This window comes from Cryphonectria parasitica (genome assembly GCF_011745365.1).
Source record: "Cryphonectria parasitica EP155 unplaced genomic scaffold M406scaffold_1, whole genome shotgun sequence".
Taxonomy (NCBI): domain Eukaryota; kingdom Fungi; phylum Ascomycota; class Sordariomycetes; order Diaporthales; family Cryphonectriaceae; genus Cryphonectria; species Cryphonectria parasitica.
In genome coordinates this window covers 7,262,442-7,280,091 of record NW_024468909.1, presented here as the reverse complement: position 1 = coordinate 7,280,091, position 17,650 = coordinate 7,262,442, and the positions used below count along the sequence as shown (strand labels likewise).

The 17,650-nt window shown below is 49.0% G+C and overlaps 6 protein-coding genes across 6 annotated transcripts; 5 read left to right on the top strand and 1 right to left on the bottom strand.

The window, feature by feature from the left end:
• Positions 1–1,844: 1,844 nt before the first annotated feature.
• M406DRAFT_67716 (uncharacterized protein) lies at positions 1,845–3,165 on the bottom strand (the record flags this gene model as incomplete). Its single annotated transcript, XM_040925088.1, has 3 exons — positions 1,845–2,389; positions 2,561–2,748; positions 3,125–3,165. 3 exons carry the CDS (start codon positions 3,163–3,165, stop codon positions 1,845–1,847), a joined length of 774 nt encoding a protein of 257 aa, XP_040782373.1.
• Positions 3,166–3,952: 787 nt separating this feature from the next.
• On the top strand, positions 3,953–5,050 carry M406DRAFT_35977 (family 25 glycosyltransferase; the record flags this gene model as incomplete). Its single annotated transcript, XM_040923984.1, has 1 exon — positions 3,953–5,050. The coding sequence occupies one exon, from the start codon at positions 3,953–3,955 to the stop codon at positions 5,048–5,050; it is 1,098 nt and encodes a 365-aa protein (XP_040782372.1).
• Positions 5,051–8,226: 3,176 nt separating this feature from the next.
• M406DRAFT_35990 (uncharacterized protein) lies at positions 8,227–9,871 on the top strand (the record flags this gene model as incomplete). Its single annotated transcript, XM_040923986.1, has 3 exons — positions 8,227–8,401; positions 8,546–8,745; positions 8,852–9,871. 3 exons carry the CDS (start codon positions 8,227–8,229, stop codon positions 9,869–9,871), a joined length of 1,395 nt encoding a protein of 464 aa, XP_040782371.1.
• A 1,176-nt stretch (positions 9,872–11,047) lies between these two features.
• Positions 11,048–12,186, top strand: M406DRAFT_67713 (uncharacterized protein; the record flags this gene model as incomplete). The annotated part of the gene is made up of 3 exons (XM_040925087.1): positions 11,048–11,306; positions 11,368–11,857; positions 11,934–12,186. 3 exons carry the CDS (start codon positions 11,048–11,050, stop codon positions 12,184–12,186), a joined length of 1,002 nt encoding a protein of 333 aa, XP_040782370.1.
• Positions 12,187–12,540: 354 nt separating this feature from the next.
• Positions 12,541–15,659, top strand: M406DRAFT_67712 (uncharacterized protein; the record flags this gene model as incomplete). The annotated part of the gene is made up of 7 exons (XM_040925086.1): positions 12,541–12,568; positions 12,813–12,856; positions 12,950–13,090; positions 13,162–13,737; positions 13,962–15,115; positions 15,184–15,203; positions 15,460–15,659. The coding sequence occupies 7 exons, from the start codon at positions 12,541–12,543 to the stop codon at positions 15,657–15,659; spliced, it is 2,163 nt and encodes a 720-aa protein (XP_040782369.1).
• A 740-nt stretch (positions 15,660–16,399) lies between these two features.
• Positions 16,400–17,623, top strand: M406DRAFT_244856 (putative short-chain dehydrogenase; the record flags this gene model as incomplete). Its single annotated transcript, XM_040916285.1, has 3 exons — positions 16,400–16,790; positions 16,897–17,377; positions 17,509–17,623. 3 exons carry the CDS (start codon positions 16,400–16,402, stop codon positions 17,621–17,623), a joined length of 987 nt encoding a protein of 328 aa, XP_040782368.1.
• Between the last annotated feature and the right edge of the window lie 27 nt (positions 17,624–17,650).

Here is a 17,650-nt window from a genome sequence, read left to right as displayed (position 1 = left end):
CAGAATAAGAGTGGATAGTCGATAGCAACCTGCTATTAATACTTAATGTGATAGGCGGTGCTCGTGGCGGAATGCATTCGAGAAGTTAAAGACCCTAGAGTATCCGAACGGTGTATTGCTCGAATCATTGGCATGCTGGTGGTGAATTGTAAGCATGAGTAAGCTCATAGAAAGGGGGTAATGATTTTTGACTTGCGTTGCATATCTATCAAGTATCTATATGCATTTGAGGCTATATGGACGTCACGGAGTAGTTACGGGGACGTTACGGCTATATATAGAAGAGAGCTAAAAGGTTGGTACAAGCTTCTCGTAAGTGTTCTGGGAAAATACACTGAAATCATCAATCGTTCTCGCCCGAAACTTCCGCAGGTTTCAAAACGAAAACAATGCAATACAACAGGATGGCATTTTGTACATTTTTGACGATACAATTGGCTGGCTCAACGATACGATACTCAATGGACTTAGACTACCGAAGCTAGGGCTACCTTGAGTCGAGCTCGAGGATATCCAAGTCTACGATTGCATCTTGCCCAGTACATTCTCAGACCTGCGTGGGGCAAAAGCCGTGCTTGCAGCCGAAGCTGCACATGCCGATTAGACAGAGACTAGCCGACGCCAGCACCTGCCCGGTAACGCACGCCGAGATTACGCAGTACCCATACTCGCAAGCGAAATCGAGGAGCTCCTCGACGTTGTCCATGTCGGTGCCATTGGCAATGGTCTGCTCCGATCGCACCAGAGTGGGCGCAGCTCATACCGCATTCCCATCACCGGAGTCGACCCAGGCGTCCTGATGGTGACTATCGCTGCTTGTCGGAGATCACGGATCCACTAGAGACGGTGGCGGTCGTGGTATCACCGTGATAGATGCTGATATAGTCATTTGGAGTGTTGCTCTACGAGCTGCCTATACTGCACTCCAATAAATATAGCGGCTTGCCGATGCTGAAGGCATCCTCCACAGCGTAGTCATATAAATGTCCAATATAGTGGAACTCGCCATAGTCGTTCCCGGGGATAACAAAATGAATCTGCGGAGGCATAAGCGATGTGAGCAGACACTGAATAGGAACTGCCGCAGATTTAGTTATAGCCCGACGGGTTGATATAGAGTCATAGCGAGATTGGCATCATATTTGGCAGCCCTACGCCAGGGCCTGGAGTCGACATGCCTTTCTCTAGAACCGATGATACGACGGGTTTGTATAAATCCAGTATATCCGGCATTTCCGTCATTGTTTGAGCACCTCGTTGAGAGTGCCTCAGCATGCGGCCTAACTTACGTGTATGTGGTCATGTGCCAGTCGCCTCAGGACCGTGCTGCCCAGCTAAAACCCGTTGACGATGCTGTCACCCGCCAGCGCTGAGCCTGCATCCATGCCATCAAACAATCGTTCCGGGCTAGGGTTAAAGAAACAACCCGTCTCCTCCTGGATCATGATTGAGTCTGCGGTGTTAGCAGGGCTTTCGAAGGTCGACATGATTAATGGACTGGCCGTCGTAGTGATAACAGCGAACATTGCCAGGGCACTCAAGCCAATGTTGTTGTTACTGGTCGGGATTGTTGTTACTGATTCCCGACCAGGGACCAACGCCGTAGGTGTGATCAAAAGAGAAGTGCGAGTAGAACCCGGCGTCTTGGATAGCTTTGAATACCAGTGCAAATTACCCGGCAACGGGATTATCTCCATAAGGGATGTAGACACGCGTCGCAGGCCTGGTTTCGCTCTCCTCAATTATAAAAACTTTACAGATAGTAAATATGCTCGGAAAACAGGACATCATCGAGAAGAATTAAAATATTATTAGACATATATTTCTACCAAAGTCATCCCTCTTCATGACCCATGTCTGATTGTGCTAGCATCTAACTCCACTAGCGCAGTGCCGTGACTGTCGAGCTCAGCTGATGAAACTTGGTGGACATCAACATCACTCATATACATATTATGCGCTGTCTTGATCGTTGAATTGATACCCTTGTGGCGAGGCAGGATTTGCAATTCAGCAAATCCTGCTGAATCCTCACTAGGACCCTGTTTCCTCCGTCTGGCTCGAACGACAATAATAGCACATGCGACAGCGCAAAGACCAGCGACCCCTACTCCGACACCAATTCCAATGCCAGCGCCTGTGGATATACCACCTGATGTAGAAGATGATGACTTCGAGTCACTTGTCGCAGTTGCTGATGGCATGTCTGAAATATGCAGTGTCCGAGTGGCTGCTCGGCTCGTGCTCGTCATAACAGCAGCACTGGCTGATGCAGTCACGGCTGAGGATATTGCGGATGATGTCGTAGTAGATGATACAGGCAGTTCTTCGTTGCTGATATTGAAATAAGCCGACGGGAAGTCTGTAAATGCAGTATTGCCCTGATTATCTGCAGAGCCATTGAATATCCAAAAGAAGAAGACATTGGAAACGTCGAGATCGAAATCGTACAATTGAACGGTCCAACCGAATGAGTCTCGAGTCTCTGGAGAGCTAGTGCCTTGCTCAAAAGGTCAGCTTTATGACGGATGGCTCTGGAATTTCCGCCAACACCACTTACTATTCACAACCGGGCCTTCACTGGCTCCTTGACCAGATGTGTGTAGTTGCCAGAGCGCTACTGTATAGTCTTCGAGTCCGGTTCCGGTAAGGTCATATGCGACATTTTTGGTCTGACCGACGTACCAGACTTCGACATTTTCGTATCTTCCAGAGCCGTACGGTGTCACATAACTTGGGCTGCTAAACCTAGATTGTTGTGATACAGCAGCGCAAAGGGTCAGTAGTAGGAGCTGAGATAACGGAAACATCGCCCGATTCAAGAAGCTCAACAGTCTTGACCCTAGGCTGAGAAATTCTAGATATTCTTTCTGTCATCCGATGCAAATAAGAAGTATATTGAGTGGTCAAGAAGTGGTTGAGGAAGTGGGCCAGGAAGGTTATAAGGAACCCGGCTGTTACTAAATCAGCTCGAACAAGATTGCTAAAGCTTTGCACAACGTAATAAAGTTGCAATATTGTACAAAATAAGAATATAGGAGTACTCGAATAAGCCGGAACGTAGCAAAATACCAAAAAGCACTTGTCAGAATGCGTATGGTACGCGCAGAGTACGTCTGCGCACATTTGGAACCGCCATGTTGTAAATTTGGAACCAACGTGCATGATGACGCCCCCACTTGCGTTCCTTCGCTGATTGCGAGGAGCATTCGCCCGTTGATCCTGTGAATGCAGGGGCGCTCGTATAATGACAAAGATTCTCCTCCCCTTCTTCACAGCTTGGTTTAAGGCTTTCGACAAAAAACAACATTGAAAGGCGGATTTCGAACCTGTACACTCATAATGCTTTCAGCGTCTTAAAGCCTCACTAAGATTTTCCGGATGCCATTCAGCTATTTCAAGATTTGGCAGATACACAACGGGCTCTTAAAACCACCATTTGTGTCTCTCTGTTTGGGAAGCGCTGAACGGGTTGGGGGTCTAATTTCGCCAATTCTATATACCCCCCTGATTGGCTACCGCAGTTTTCTGACTGAGATAGCATAATGTACTAGTCCTGATTGAGATGATGCCGCCCTTGCCTCGTTAATAAACCTCCAACGGTGGCTTAACCGCCTCATGGTTGGCTGTTTTGCGGCTGGTATGGAGTACATGTACCGCCATGCAGTGCAAATCCTTTGGATCACCCTGCAATGTTTTCAGCTTACCCTCTGACGAGCGCTTGATTTCCTTTGAATTCCTGTTCCCCAAACTGCTCGTACACGTGAACCCCGTCGAGCTGGACTCAGTCGAGATACTGTTTTCCATCCTTTGCGAATATGTTACTTGTTCGGCATCGGCTTTGCTTGCTTCTCAAATGGATTCTCTAAACCATCGATTGAGAACAGCTCCTACAATGTCCCGTTTCGTCTTTGCTGGTGTGGCAGCTCTTGTCTTTGTGACCATCCTCTACATGACAATCAACAATGACTTTGGGACGTCCTACATACCCACGACCTTGAAGAAGCTGAGTCAAATTTCTTCCCAAGAAAGACTATACGGCAATACCTACACAGGCCGCTCGTCTCCTGCCGAGATAAACCGCGTGGCTAATGACACACTTGGCTTTTCTGAGATCTTCGTCGTTGGTCTACCGGAACGAAGTGACAAACGTGATGCTTTGGTACTCTCGGCAGCCCTTACCGGCTTTCACGTTGAATGGGTAGATGGCGTTGAAGGGGAGACTATACCGGACAAAGCCGTACCATTTGGAATTAACAGATACAGTGTGACGGAGAGTAACCTTGGGAGTTGGAGAGGCCATATGAACGCTATAAGAAGGATTGTTGAGGAAGATCTCGAGTCTGCTCTGATAATGGAAGACGATATGGATCGGGACGTGCGGCTGCGTTCTCAGCTCGAGGAAATCGCGAAAGGATCTCGGATGCTTCTCAACAGCGCATCAAGTCCCAGTTCGCCATATGGAGATGGATGGGACATTCTCTGGATTGGGCACTGCGGCGAGCCTTTCCCCGAGTATCTAGACGAGAACAAGAACAAGCCGGGGGACCGTCCTGGTATCCAGTACATGAAGAGAAGATACGCCATCGAAGATAACATCACAGTCCCGCCGCCAGATAGGACAACTGGAATGATCGACTTCCATGCTCACCCGTATACCCGTTTTGTTCACATCTGTGCGGCTCCTATATGCTCGTTCGCATACGCACTGTCGCAGTCTGGGGCTCAGAAGGTACTCTTCGATCTTTCAGTCGACCATCTTACGGGCGCGTTTGACAATGCATTGGCTGGCCTATGCCGTCGCTCGGTCTCGTCCGTGGGCGAGGAGAACCCTGACAATGATCGTGGGCTGGACACCAAGTGCATCAGTGTAACACCACCTGTTTTCTTTCACCACAAGGCAAAAGGCTTCGTTTCTGGTGATAGCGATATTCATGAGACAGCTTCAGGTGATGTTCGCGAGAAGGGGACGACGGAGAACATTATGTGGAGTGCAAGAAATAACATCTACGATATGATAATGGATGGAGAGATGGAGAGTCAGTTTTAACATTGAATATTATGCACCAACACTAGGCAAGATTGATTTGTTTTCGAGCACATGGACCCTCGAACACCGTCCCTGAAAATTGGGGCCAAGTTGATTTTATAATCGTTGCTCTCGAACATCTGTGTATTATTTGAGTAGAACCGTTCTTTTCGATCCCCCCCCCCCCCGGTTTCTTGTCGCTCCCGAGTAAGCAGTCACGAAAAGGAAGGCGAACTCTACTTTTTATGCAGGCTGTGCTAAAGTTATTGGACCACGTGCTTGCAAGCTTTATTGAATTGCCTTGAAACCACCGCGGGTGTCGACTGCTCGAGATGTAAATTTTTCAAGCTCGTCCAAGGTAGTACGATCGTATTCAAGAGACTGCGCTCCGTCAATCCGCAGACTTCAATCACAACTAGCCTCTGACACCATCCCAAGATCTGTCCCCACCTGATCCTTTATAGCTCGTGACCCTGCTCAATCAACTATGAGAATTCTTCTAGCTGCAGCAGTAGAGACTTCGAATCTCCACCGGATTTAGTTAAGCACACTTGAAACGGAAAAATATACCAGGGAAGAGAATACAATAGCTCCGGTGAACAAATACACAAATGACAACCCTCCAGCAGCAGTGTTCAGAATGACAGATGTTATAGAAGCTTTGGCCAACTTTTCCTTCGTAGGAGCCCTTTAGTGTGCACATATTCTGAACTCTGTCACGAGCGCAGATTTACATATGTGCCAGAACGTGGTATTGTCGTTCTTATCCTCCCATCGGTGTTTCGATCTCGCAATCCTATAACTCAATACAGCCGTGATATGCGGGACTGCTGCCAGCGAGGTCCAAGTAGTGGAAGGAACATAGTTGTGCAAACCCAAGACAGAATTGACTTATTTCCCATTTCCCAAGCAAGAGAGATGTTGATTGTAGCCCTTAAGCTCACTGCGTATCGAGAAAACTCAGCACACGCGCTGACCAGATCCTCAGCCGTGGTATCTCGAATTATCCAGTTAGAGGTAAGGAGAAGACTGGGACCGCTGTACTCGAATCATCTTATGGGCAAGACCATTGGTGCCGCCAAACTGAATAGAGGAGAGAGATCAGGCCGATGGGCTGAAAGTAATGCGGTTTCAGAAACGCTCACGCTCATTTAAGGCAGCAGTGTTAGCATAAGGCCCAAGATGACTGGAGCACTCTGGAAGTTGAGCTGTTGGTCAGTAGTCAAGTCATTATAGATACAAAACTCGTGTTCGTAGCAGACTCAAAGCAGCTGGGATGATTCGACAGAGCCCCTGAGCGCACTGAAAGTAATGTTGTAGTCCAGCAGAGTGCCGTTGCATGGCTCTATATATATTGCAGATAACTCTGAGTGATATCTATGGTATCAGTTCGTGTATTGGGGTGCCCATGGCCTTCAAAATAGACAGATGATAACATATGGAGTGTAACCAAGCCCAGTTACTTGCCGAGATAGCAAACTCAATATGAACGTCGCTAGTATCCAAGGAATAGTAGTGTTTGCTCTTTTTGAAAGCATTATCTCCGTGCGAACTCAGGGAACTCTCGGTATTCGACAATGTGTTTTGGAAATACCTTGAACTTTGTCGGTAATATCCGAGGAGGAAAGGGCTCGTATTGCAATAGACCGAGGAAAGAAGCGATAGAAAGGAAAAAATCACGAAGCAGAACTATCTGAGGCTATCGGCAGGCCTTGTTGTCGGCTGGCTGGCGAGGCCATGCGCAGCCCTCGCACGTATAAAGGTCGTGGCGCGGGCAACCCGGAGGCGAAAGGGTCGCGAAACGCAGTCTAGAGCCAGACGGCGACGAACTCGACGGGATAAAGAGTCTGATCAAATATTCAGAACCTATTTGCCAATTATTGCATTGCATCAACATTTCTGTTATCCACAAAGCCTTTGCTGAGTTAGTAAGGGAAACGCATATGTGTAAAATCAACACGTTTTCGGAGCTGTTTGTGTCGGTAGACATTCATGTGGCAGTGTGGTAGCGCCGCGGCAGCCAGGAAGACTGCTGACAAATTATATTATCGAGTAAGCTGTGGTCAGCTGGTAACTGTTTTCTGAACCCGACTGAATTTCCCTCATACTCTTCGTTCGCGCTACGAACCCCATAATCTAAATACCAAGGAGTTCGCATATCTTGCAAAGAGCTCAGAGAGAGCACAGACTTCCATGGCGGGAAAAATGAATCGTTGTTCATAGATCTGAGCAACACGTATTCCTTCAACAAGGATGATGTTTTTATCTTTGTTTAGTTTGTTCTCGGCATTGCGAAAATGTGCAAACAAAAGTTGCTGTTGACACAATTCCTGATTTTTCTTATTCGAAGCGAAATGTGAGCTGTCTTGGCGGCAGACAAATTTGAACTTCACCTTTCCCCCTTCTAGTACTGCAACATTGATTCTTTCCTCTAGGTTTTGTTTTAGATTTTCAACCTCAGTATTAAGGCATGATGTCTATATACCGATCCTAGAATGATATATAGTCTTTTTTCCCTTTCATCGATTAGCTTTATTTTGGACATGGGGGAGCTATTCCCTGTATCTGCTCCACCAACGGAACGAGCCTTTTCTCAGGATTCAGGAAGTATGGTTTAGGTTTCGGGATGTGGAGGACTTCGGAATGTGGAGGCGGGGTAGTCCGGGGATAGTTTAATTAGATCGTCTCTAGCGGGCACCATTTCTATTAGTCGTCCGCAAATTTCTGAACATCTGTTTGATTTGTATAATGCTCCAAGGAAAGCTACAGACTGCTCTTCGCCTCATTTTAATAAGCTGTCGTAAGTGCTGCGCAAACTCCCAATAGAAGCATAGCAGACAATGTAGCACGATCAAGATGCTACTGCGATGTTGATGAACCAAAATGCTAAACCATGTCGATCTCATCGTCGGCAAATATTGCGGATGCAAGGGAGAGCTCATGCAAGCCAAGCCATAATTTCATTGAATGATCGCTATAGACATATATTCGCCTGGGATCAGGTACAAGGGCAATGTGTAATGCTAATATAAATACCTTTGGATTTCCACGCTTGCTGAGTGGAAAGACTCTGGCTTTATACGTGGTAGAGTGTCATACCATGTTGTATTCCCACCCCCTTTCTGATGAATAAGTAAAGCTCATCTACTTCTTTATTTTCCATTTTCTCAGTGCCTTTACTAGTCTCAGACAGCAAAATGGTGCACAAAAGATCTCTTCAGACACTGGTAGGCCTGCTTACCGCCAGAGGCGTTATCGCCTTAGTCTCCGTCGGGGACCCTTCCGACGTTATTCCTCCAAGCGACTGGGCTGCAGACAACGCTATTGTCCCTGACTACAATGTTCCTTTCCCCAGTGTTCAGCCAAGCAACAGTAAGGCCGACATCTGAAGCGCACTCCCCTGCCACCTGAGGGCCCCCTTCATTGCCCTCTACATTTTTCATAGTTTTAATATTCTACAACTTCTCTCCGCCAGCATTGTTTCCTCTTCACATTCACATACTGATATCTGAATAGTCGTCGCCAAGTATGTCTTCGATGACAATAGCACTTCTATCTCTCATGAAAGTTTCACCGTGGACGCAAATGACACAAGCGTTATCCTCGTGACCGATGGAGCTGATCTCGCCCTGTCTCATGTCGATGTTATCAAGTTTGGCTATTCTTCAAACCTGGACGATGCTAGTTTCTGGGGCTTCAACGCTGCGATCAACGTGGTAAGGTCTCTTTATTTCATGCCTGCTTCCTCGACATTCCCCGTCAAACCCAACATCCTGTCTCTACCTTTGAAAATGCTAACGTCGTATTGTACTCGGTGATAAGGCTAACGCTTCGACTGTGGATTTCAACCACCTCAACATAACGGTACACAATGGCGCGGCCAACATCTATAGCTACGGCTCTGACACTATCGTCAACGTGACGGATGCGTGGCTATACTCATCCGGTCCCGTCTCCCACGGTCTTTATGCTAGCGGCAACGGGACCATCTACGGCGCTAATCTGGCCCACTTCTCGGGCGGGCATCGCAGCTCCTCATTTTCGGGTGACTCGCCTAAGGGCATTATCCATGTCCGCGACAGCGTCGCGCATGCCCAAGGTATCGGTTCCGCCACCTACTACGCTCTAGGCGAGATCTTCGCCGATAATGTGGTGTCGGTCAGCGAGCAGGGTCCGGTCGTCTTTATGGATGGGAAGCAGAACGTCTCCCTGGTGAACTGTGATGCCACCGCGGGGCTGTTAGGTGGCATGGTCATCTTCAGCAGTTCGATCCGAGAGGCCGGCGCGAGCATCAGTGTTGCAGACAGTCGAATCGCAGCCAACGGATCCAACATGCCTGGACTTTGGTTTGGCAACGTCATCGCCGACGTTGATCTGCGCAACACGCAGCTCGACACCCGGAGCGGCGTTCTAGTAGTCGCCAACTACTCACAGGTCACGCAGGACTTTGATTATTACGCTTCATACACCGACAACACAGACTTATCTCCCGCCGAAGTATACATCACCGTGTCCGAGTCATCCCTTGTCGGCGACCTGATCCCATACAACGAGTCATACATCTCGTGGAACCTAACTGAATACAGCACCTGGTCTGGGGCCACTTATTCGGGGTATGGCACATCATATGTGGATGTCGCGCTGAGCTCATCGAGCAATTGGACCTTGACGGCCACGTCATACATCCAGAACCTTACGGACGCGGATGAGTCCCTGGCCAACATTGTTAGCAACGGGTACACTTTGTACTATAATTCAAGTGCGCTGCTCAATGCTTGGTTAGGAAATCGGACTATTTCGCTTTCGGGTAATGGGCTACTTACCCCCGGGACGCAGTCTTGAGAGGCGTAGCAAAAGGAGTAATATGTTGACGTCGGCTTGTTGAGACCGGTATATTTACTTTTTTGCAAAGCTCAAGTTAGCCTTGGAAGAACAGATTTTCAGTAGTAATTGAATCAATTAGCCGGAGTATCCAGGCCATCCAATCCGCTTTCGTTACTCTAGCTCGCCCCTATGCTTCTCTTCTCATTGTTCTTCACTACATGCCTTTTGTAATCCTGTTTCTTCGTCTGTCTGACGCGTTCTAACTTACCCAATGATTTTACTGGATTTCTTATGCCAGCCCCTTTCTCTATAGCATATATCGCGTAGAGGCTCAAAAGCTATGCGTCGGTGTCGGGTCCAGTCAATGCATGGGAGAATGATTAGGCTGCGGCGAACTTTGCTTCCTAAGACTAGCACAATTAAAGATGTGACTGCCCCGCCACGGACTCCGGAACCCCACCCCAGAAAGAGTGCATCATAAAGTTCTTGGGATGTTATAACAATAGAGGAGACAGGTATAGTGGCCTAGATCGTCTGAATAGGTATACGTTGGTCACTCCACTAAATGTAGAAACGGTATCTGCGTGTTGGCTTTGTAGCCCTTCATCCGAAAATTCAATCATGCTTAAGCTTAAAATTAACGTGCGCAAAGTTGAGATTTAAAAACTTGAAAAGCAGAACGGCGATGCCGTTCGGTTGTGAGAGCTCCAAGAGAGTAGCGCCTGTCAAGTTGCTTTTAGAAACAGATTAGGGAGGGGGGTTCAAGAGGATTTGTTTCACCCTTTCGGATGGTGGACATTGGCTAAAGTAATAGTTCTCCACTATTTTGTTTTGCTCTTAATACACAGTAAACATTTGCTAGGATGACAACGGCTTTATTTCCTATCTGAGGCAAGATAGTGGGACACATCGAAACTTTGCCAAGAGCTCATGTCAAGCCTTAATACTCGATATTGAGATTGCTATAGTGTTGACCGTGCCTTAGTTTATACCCAGAAAAATACCTCGTGGAGAATACGAGTGTGTCTGCTTGCTATATGTATATGACTTGTAGCGCCTCAAAAGATTCTCTGTGTTTGTTAAGCGTTGTCATTCGTTCATTCGTTTTGTTCCGTTTACTGTTGACTTTCTCTTCACCTCCTGAGGCCCGTTTTCTTCTCTCTTTCAACCCCTTCCATTCGTTCAGAGCACAGGATGCCTTACTTTACTCTTCATGCCGCTCTAGTCGGCAGTGTGGCTGCCCGAGTAGCCCACGCCTACACTCAAGCCAACGTTTACTATGATCCTTTCATGTACAAGAACATCGACCCGATCAAGTTTCCCGGAGAATACGGAGTCTCGCACATGCACAGCTTCTTCGGTTCCGATGGGGTTACAGCCACCACCAATTCAAGCGCTGAATTGCAGGCCGGCTGTGGAACAACAGACAACCCAAATGATTTGTCTGCTTACTGTAAGACTCATTACTCCAGGTACCTCGCCTATCTAGTTTGCTTCTAACGAACTTCACCTAGGGGTTCCTTCTCTCGTATACACCGTTGATGATGGGGCAACTTACGACTACGTTCCCCTCTTCCGTTTCTCGGCCTACTACAATCTGGGCGAGACGGAAGCCGAAGTCCCCATCCCGCAGAACCTGAAGATGGTCGCCGGCTCTGCCACCGCCACAACGGCCGACGAATCGCCAGCCGACGCTCAGGTTCAGTGGTTCTGCGAGGACGATGACATCGACGCAGACGAGAACGGCTTCCCCAGCTCTACGTGTAGCACATTCCTGCAGACGCTCCTGTACTTCCCTCAGTGCGTCAACGTCGACACCCTCGAGACCGAGTATAAGAGCTCAAGCTACGGTACTACCAACTGGTGCCCCGAGGGTTACAACAGCATGCCCCAGCTGCGCTTCTCTATCCGGTACGACTTGCGCGATGCTCTGCCTGATGGGTGGAGCGGGACTGCACCCTTCCAGCTGGCAAGCGGCAATGCATACTCAAGCCATGGCGACTTGTAAGCTATCCTCCTGATCAGGCCCCCTGCTAATGGGAAACGATTCGACTTGATTATAACTGACACTTTCATGCAGTATCATGGGTTGGACTGAGGAGTCAGCACAAACTATGGTTCTGGCAACCGCTGCCGAGTACAAGTATCATTACTACGCTGTTAACGGTGATCTGGGCAACGCCGGCGATGAGCCTACTTGCACTGCTACCGATGCCGACCCGGACAATGGGACTTCTGACTATGCCGAGTCTGTGGCCGAGATGGATAGCTCCAGCACAAAGCGCTCTGCTCGGGTTCCGCGGTCGTTCAGAAATCGCTCAACTCGCATGTAAATGTAAGTGCAGAGGGCCGATTTGAGGACATTTGGTGACAGAAGATGTATTATATTACATTGTAAATATTGCGAGGTTTCGATAGTATTGAGCGTAGTGCTATAACTAAGCGCTTTTTCGAAATATACATATGAATACTATTGTGCATCTTATATTAGGAACCTGCAACCTAGTGTTATCTCTTGGCTCGGTCGCGTATATTGGAAACTCAGGTTACCAGCGATGCAAGCATCTTCTGCCTCAAGTCGTCGCCTATTGAGACGACAACCAGCGGCCGCATATTAAATCCGTGCTTGGAGTAAACAAAGAAGAGGTTGAAGTATTATATACAAATATAAGTAATTCGATGAAAGCATGCATAGTTCAAGGATAATACCCCACAGTAAGTACGGGCAACTTGACAAGAGGGGTTTCAATACTGCTGTATACGAAGATGGAAAATAGGAAGGGAGCTGCTAAAGAGTCCCCTTTATTGGCAATCCGTCGAGAAAGCAGTGAAATGCACCTTTGAAAACTGATTACCGTGGACCTAGCCACGTGCTAGCCTCTGGCGCCTTTCCACTGCAGCATTCCTCCGTCGGTAACAATAGTGGGTGGGAAGTAGACTGACTAACCAGGGTCCACAGGTAAGCGTTTAGGGTGGTCAAAGCTCAGGGTCAGCGACGATACAGTAAGTAACTCGGCCTCAAGTTTGGGATTTGTCATCCGTCTTACCGAGAGCGTTCACACTGGCACGCAACAACCTCATAAATTGCACTCGCAGACACATAGGGAAGGAGAAGACGGGATCTCTTTTGCGCAACAGAGTACTAATCCACCAACCTGTCCTGAAGACATGCCCCCCCAAGGTCGTATCACCCGCACTCGACCGTCCACCACCTGCGGGCGGTGTAGGCAAAGAAAGGTGAGTCGTATGTGTGGTTGAATGGGAAGGCAACGACTTCTTCAATACTGATTAACGAGGGAATGGCATAGGTCAGGTGTGACAGGCAGAAGCCTGCATGTTCTCAATGCGGGAAGGTTAACGTCCAGTGCTCCTACGAACCTGACCCTTCGTCGCAGGGTGCCTCCACCCGCAGGCGAGAACAATCACTGATAAGGAAGACTATTGTGGCGTCCGAAGGCCAGGAGCACTGGTGGGATTCTTCGCGCCCGGATGAACAGTCTCTGATGCCATCATTATCACCTATTTCCCTACTGCCACTGGAGAACCACACCACGGCATGGCAACCGGGTCTTGAGCTGGACCTCCCTTACTTGTCCGCCACAAACGACCTTGACAATTTCCAAGTCGAAGACAGTCTGTTATTTTTTGACCCAGAGGCAGGCGTTCGTGCAGACTCTTTGCCAGTGGCATATGCTGAAGGTTCTAGCATATCTGCAGTCTTGAAGTCATCATGCGAGCCCGGCCCCACGCCCCCAGCAGTACAACCTAGTGTGCGCGAGAAGCACGGGGAAATCGCGGCAGATACAAGCAAATGTGATAATACTCACCAGAGGCTGCCTCTACGTCAGCTGAGCGGTCCCTTTTGGGCACTGGCCGGCAATAGGGTAAGACCTCGGTTTCCCTAGCCTTCACAGCACAGCAAAATTAAAAGGAATGACACAAAGACAGCCAATGTAGACGCGGATTTAAGCACGGGTGTGAGCCGCTGAGTCATAACTTTGCACAGCTCAGTGATCCCACGCTTCTTCCTAGGCCGCCTTTCATGTCTGCCGAGAAAGCCGATGACTGACTAGCCTACGAGCAGATGATGGATGATAAACTGCTACAGCAGTCCGAACAACGGAGGGTTCAGTCGACTTTCGACGAGACACGATGGTCCAAGCTCTGTGGTCTCTTGGAAAAGCTCCCGCCTCGGTCGGCCTGCGACGAGCTGCTGCAGTCTTTCCTCTACGCAGTAAGGCCGATAGTCTGCATCGTCCATGTCCCGACCTTAATGAGGGACTATGAGGCCTTCTGGGGAAGAGACCATAGAAATTGGCACGTGCCTCAACCGCAACAAGCCATGGAGGAGGCAGCCTTCTTCTGTCTCCTGTGGGCAGTGTTGTTCTGTGGAGCTGCAGCGAAGACATGCTTTCAAGATTCGTCCGAGGCCAGCCTGTCTGGGTCTGTCTCGTCCGTGTCAGCAGCTTGGTTCAAGTCTATGTTTAAGGAGACGTACTCTATCTCCCGACAATCAGATTTACCAACGTTGGAAGGCCTCGCGGCCTCCTTGCTCGTTCATGAGTGTGATGTCGAGGTGGATGAGCTTCTCGATACGAGGGCGCTCGTATCGCAGTCCTTCCTGGCAGCCAGAGCTCTAGGACTCCACCGGGAGGAGGTAATCATGTCAAGGGGCAAGGTAGAGGCTGAAATTTGTCGACGTCTCTGGTATCATGTCTTGTATCTGGAGGGGTTCGCTGCTGTCTCTGCTGGTAACTCCACGTCCAGCAACGGCGACTTTTACGACACGCGAATTCCGCTTGATATCAGTGACGCTGAGATAGAGACTGCAAGAACCGAATTACAAGCCAAGACTGAAAACACTGCGTCATCGTCGATGTTGAACGTCAGTCGTTTCGAAGCATTCAGTCTCTTCAGAGTGATCATGAAGAGGTGCTACGGCCCACAACCCCCGACCAAAAAGGACTTGCGAGATATTGCGGCCAGGATCAGGTCCCTATGCGACATCTTGGACGTGCGAGCCACCAGGCTCAGAGTTCGTGGCTTGCCTGAGGATGGGCAGATCTCAAGCCAGCTGCTAGTACCCCGCGATCCCCGGCAGGATCTTGTGCACAACGACAGCCCCCTCGAGGAAACGATTTTCAATGCGTATGCTCGCATTTGCCTCAGTCTGATTAAGGACTATGTCGCGATGCAGTTCTCCTTGTGCTTCGCCGGTACAAAACATCCCCACGATAACGAACTCACCGAGATATTCGAGAGGTATGTGGCGTGACCCAGAGGCTTTTCGCAAATGAATAGTGGCTAATCTGTCACATGAATAACTTCAGCTTTGCTCTGATCCAGCACTGTATGTCTTTTGTGACTAATTATCATCGTCTTGCCAGCCTTCCGGCGTTTTGGCCTTACCGCTGGTGCATGCCGAACAGAACCCAGCCTCTGCAGGCATGCTTGCTTCTACTTTGTCACTTGGAGCAGAACCCTAGATGCCCTGAATTTCAGCAGGCGAGTTATTTGCTCGAAGAGATGTTTGATATCTTTCTTGAGCCTGACGGAAGTGCGAAATTACAGTTTTGTGGTAGCCTGGATATCTGGAACGATTTTAGACAGCGGTATAACGAGATGCGAACCAGGACGACTACTGTGTCAGATCGATGAACGCCACATTGATCTGCCTGAGGAACGAATGCATACAGTGATGACTGCTGAAAAGCTTCTCGCCTGCGCTGGTACCAGAAATCGGTCGTACGAGAAGAGCACTGCCTTCTTCCATGGACACCAATCTCAGGGAAGAGAAACTGTGTGAGGGCAAAAAGATTGCATTGCAGTACGCTGAAGAGAAAAGAGAAAGGAAGAGAAACGCCACGAGGCCAGCTATCTGAGGCTATCAACAGGTCTGGCTGTTGGCTGGCTGGGGCCGTGCACGGCCCTGGGCCAGTGACTCACTGGCCCTCGCACAGAAACGATCAATGGCGAAAGCAGGGGGAAGAGCAGGGGGAAGGGCTTTGGGATCTAATACCCGGATATGAACTCACGCTGTCAGGCTAGAAGCCCGGTGAGAACTGCTATGGGGTTTTGAGTGTTTATTTTGGGGGGAGGGGCGGGGGTTTCAACAAAAAAAAATAAGGGGGGGCGGGGGTGGATTCTAAGGCGTCTCCCTAGCCCTCTTCTCGGCCGAGAGGATGATTACCAATATTGCCACGATGTGGGGAATATCGGGCGAGAGAGAGTATCACCAAAGATGGTGTTACCTGCCATGCATCTGGAGACAGCCTTTTCGGCTTTTTTTCTATCTTCTTCTTCTGCGAGGGACAGTAATTCTGGTTCCACACCTGCGTTCTCGGCCGAGATGAGCGTCGATTTGTACCTCAGCTTCTGTCGCATTGGCCTTGATATTAATGTAGCAAATACCAAATCGCAGTCTTTTACATAAAAGGCAGCGCATCTCGATGTGGTCCAGAAACTTTGAGAAGGGATGTACATCCGCACTCATCTCACTCTCAACCAGTCAAAAAGCATTGTGATCACCTCGTGGTTGCTTTTACAATGGGGCAGCCGACCATACCCCCGACACCGCCTGACATTGACTTGTCGGGGAAAACAATAATCATCACGGGCGGTAACTCAGGCGTAGGTTTCAGGGCCACAAGAGAGTTTCTAGTCCTTGGTGCTTCTCGCTTGATTCTTGCTGTCCGCTCTCCTGCTCGCGGGCATGATGCCGTGTCTGCCCTCATGGCAGATCCCGCTGTCAAGGAGGTTAACCCCGAGGCGGTGGTAGAGGCTTTTGAGCTCGACCTGGACGACTACAAATCTGGGGAGCGATTCTGCCAAAGGGTCAAGTCAGAAGTTAAGGAGCTAGATGTACTGGTGAACAACGCCGGCATAGTGGACTTGAAATACCACAAGAGCATGAGTGGCCATGAGCGGACTTTTCAAGGTAAGGCTAGCCCGTTTAATCCTGCCGTGCAAATGATCAAAAATCATCCCTCGGTTCAAATCCAATCAAGTTGGGTCCTGCCATCGCTGATTTCTGGTCGCAACAGTGCATTGCTACACACATCTTCTGATCTCCTTGTCCCTTCTGCCACTTCTTAGACGCACTGCCAGACTGCGCAATCAGCCGACACATATCAGCTGGGTGAGCTCAGGGACCTCAGCAACACATTCTTTCGCCAAGAGACCCATTCCTGCTGGTAGTTCGGTGCTGGCTCACCTGGATGATGAGCTCAACTTCGACTACATGACCCGCTACTCCGACAACAAGTTTGTTGCAAATCTCCTGGTCCGCCGCTTGGCAGCGGCAGTGTCGCCGTCGGAAGTCATCATCAATTCGTTCTGTCCCGGTTTCCTCAAGCCAACTGGCATCGACAAAAGCCTTCCTAGTTGGCTAGGCCTGGTTATAGGCATGACGCGCAGGTTCAAGGGCAGAGACGTGGACGGAGGAGCCAGGACGTTTGTTTACGCCGCTGCAGTAGCCAACCAGAAAACGCATGGGAAGTTTTTGCAACATAATCAGGTCGATGAGTAAGTTCTCTGTTCAACCACAGTTACTATAATTTTTTATTTTTTTTCCTTCTTCGTTTTCTTCTTCTAAAGACCTATCTATGTACTGAAAAACATCATTTGGAAGTGACTAAACTGATTTCTGTGTACAGTAAGGCTTGCGCTTGGCTTGATGAGGCTATTGGTCAAGACTTTAGTGATAGACTCTGGGTCGAAATCATGGCAGACATGAGCCGAATCGATCCTGATCTGTCTTCTCTTGCATAGCGCTTACGACACTTCTTGAAACTTTGG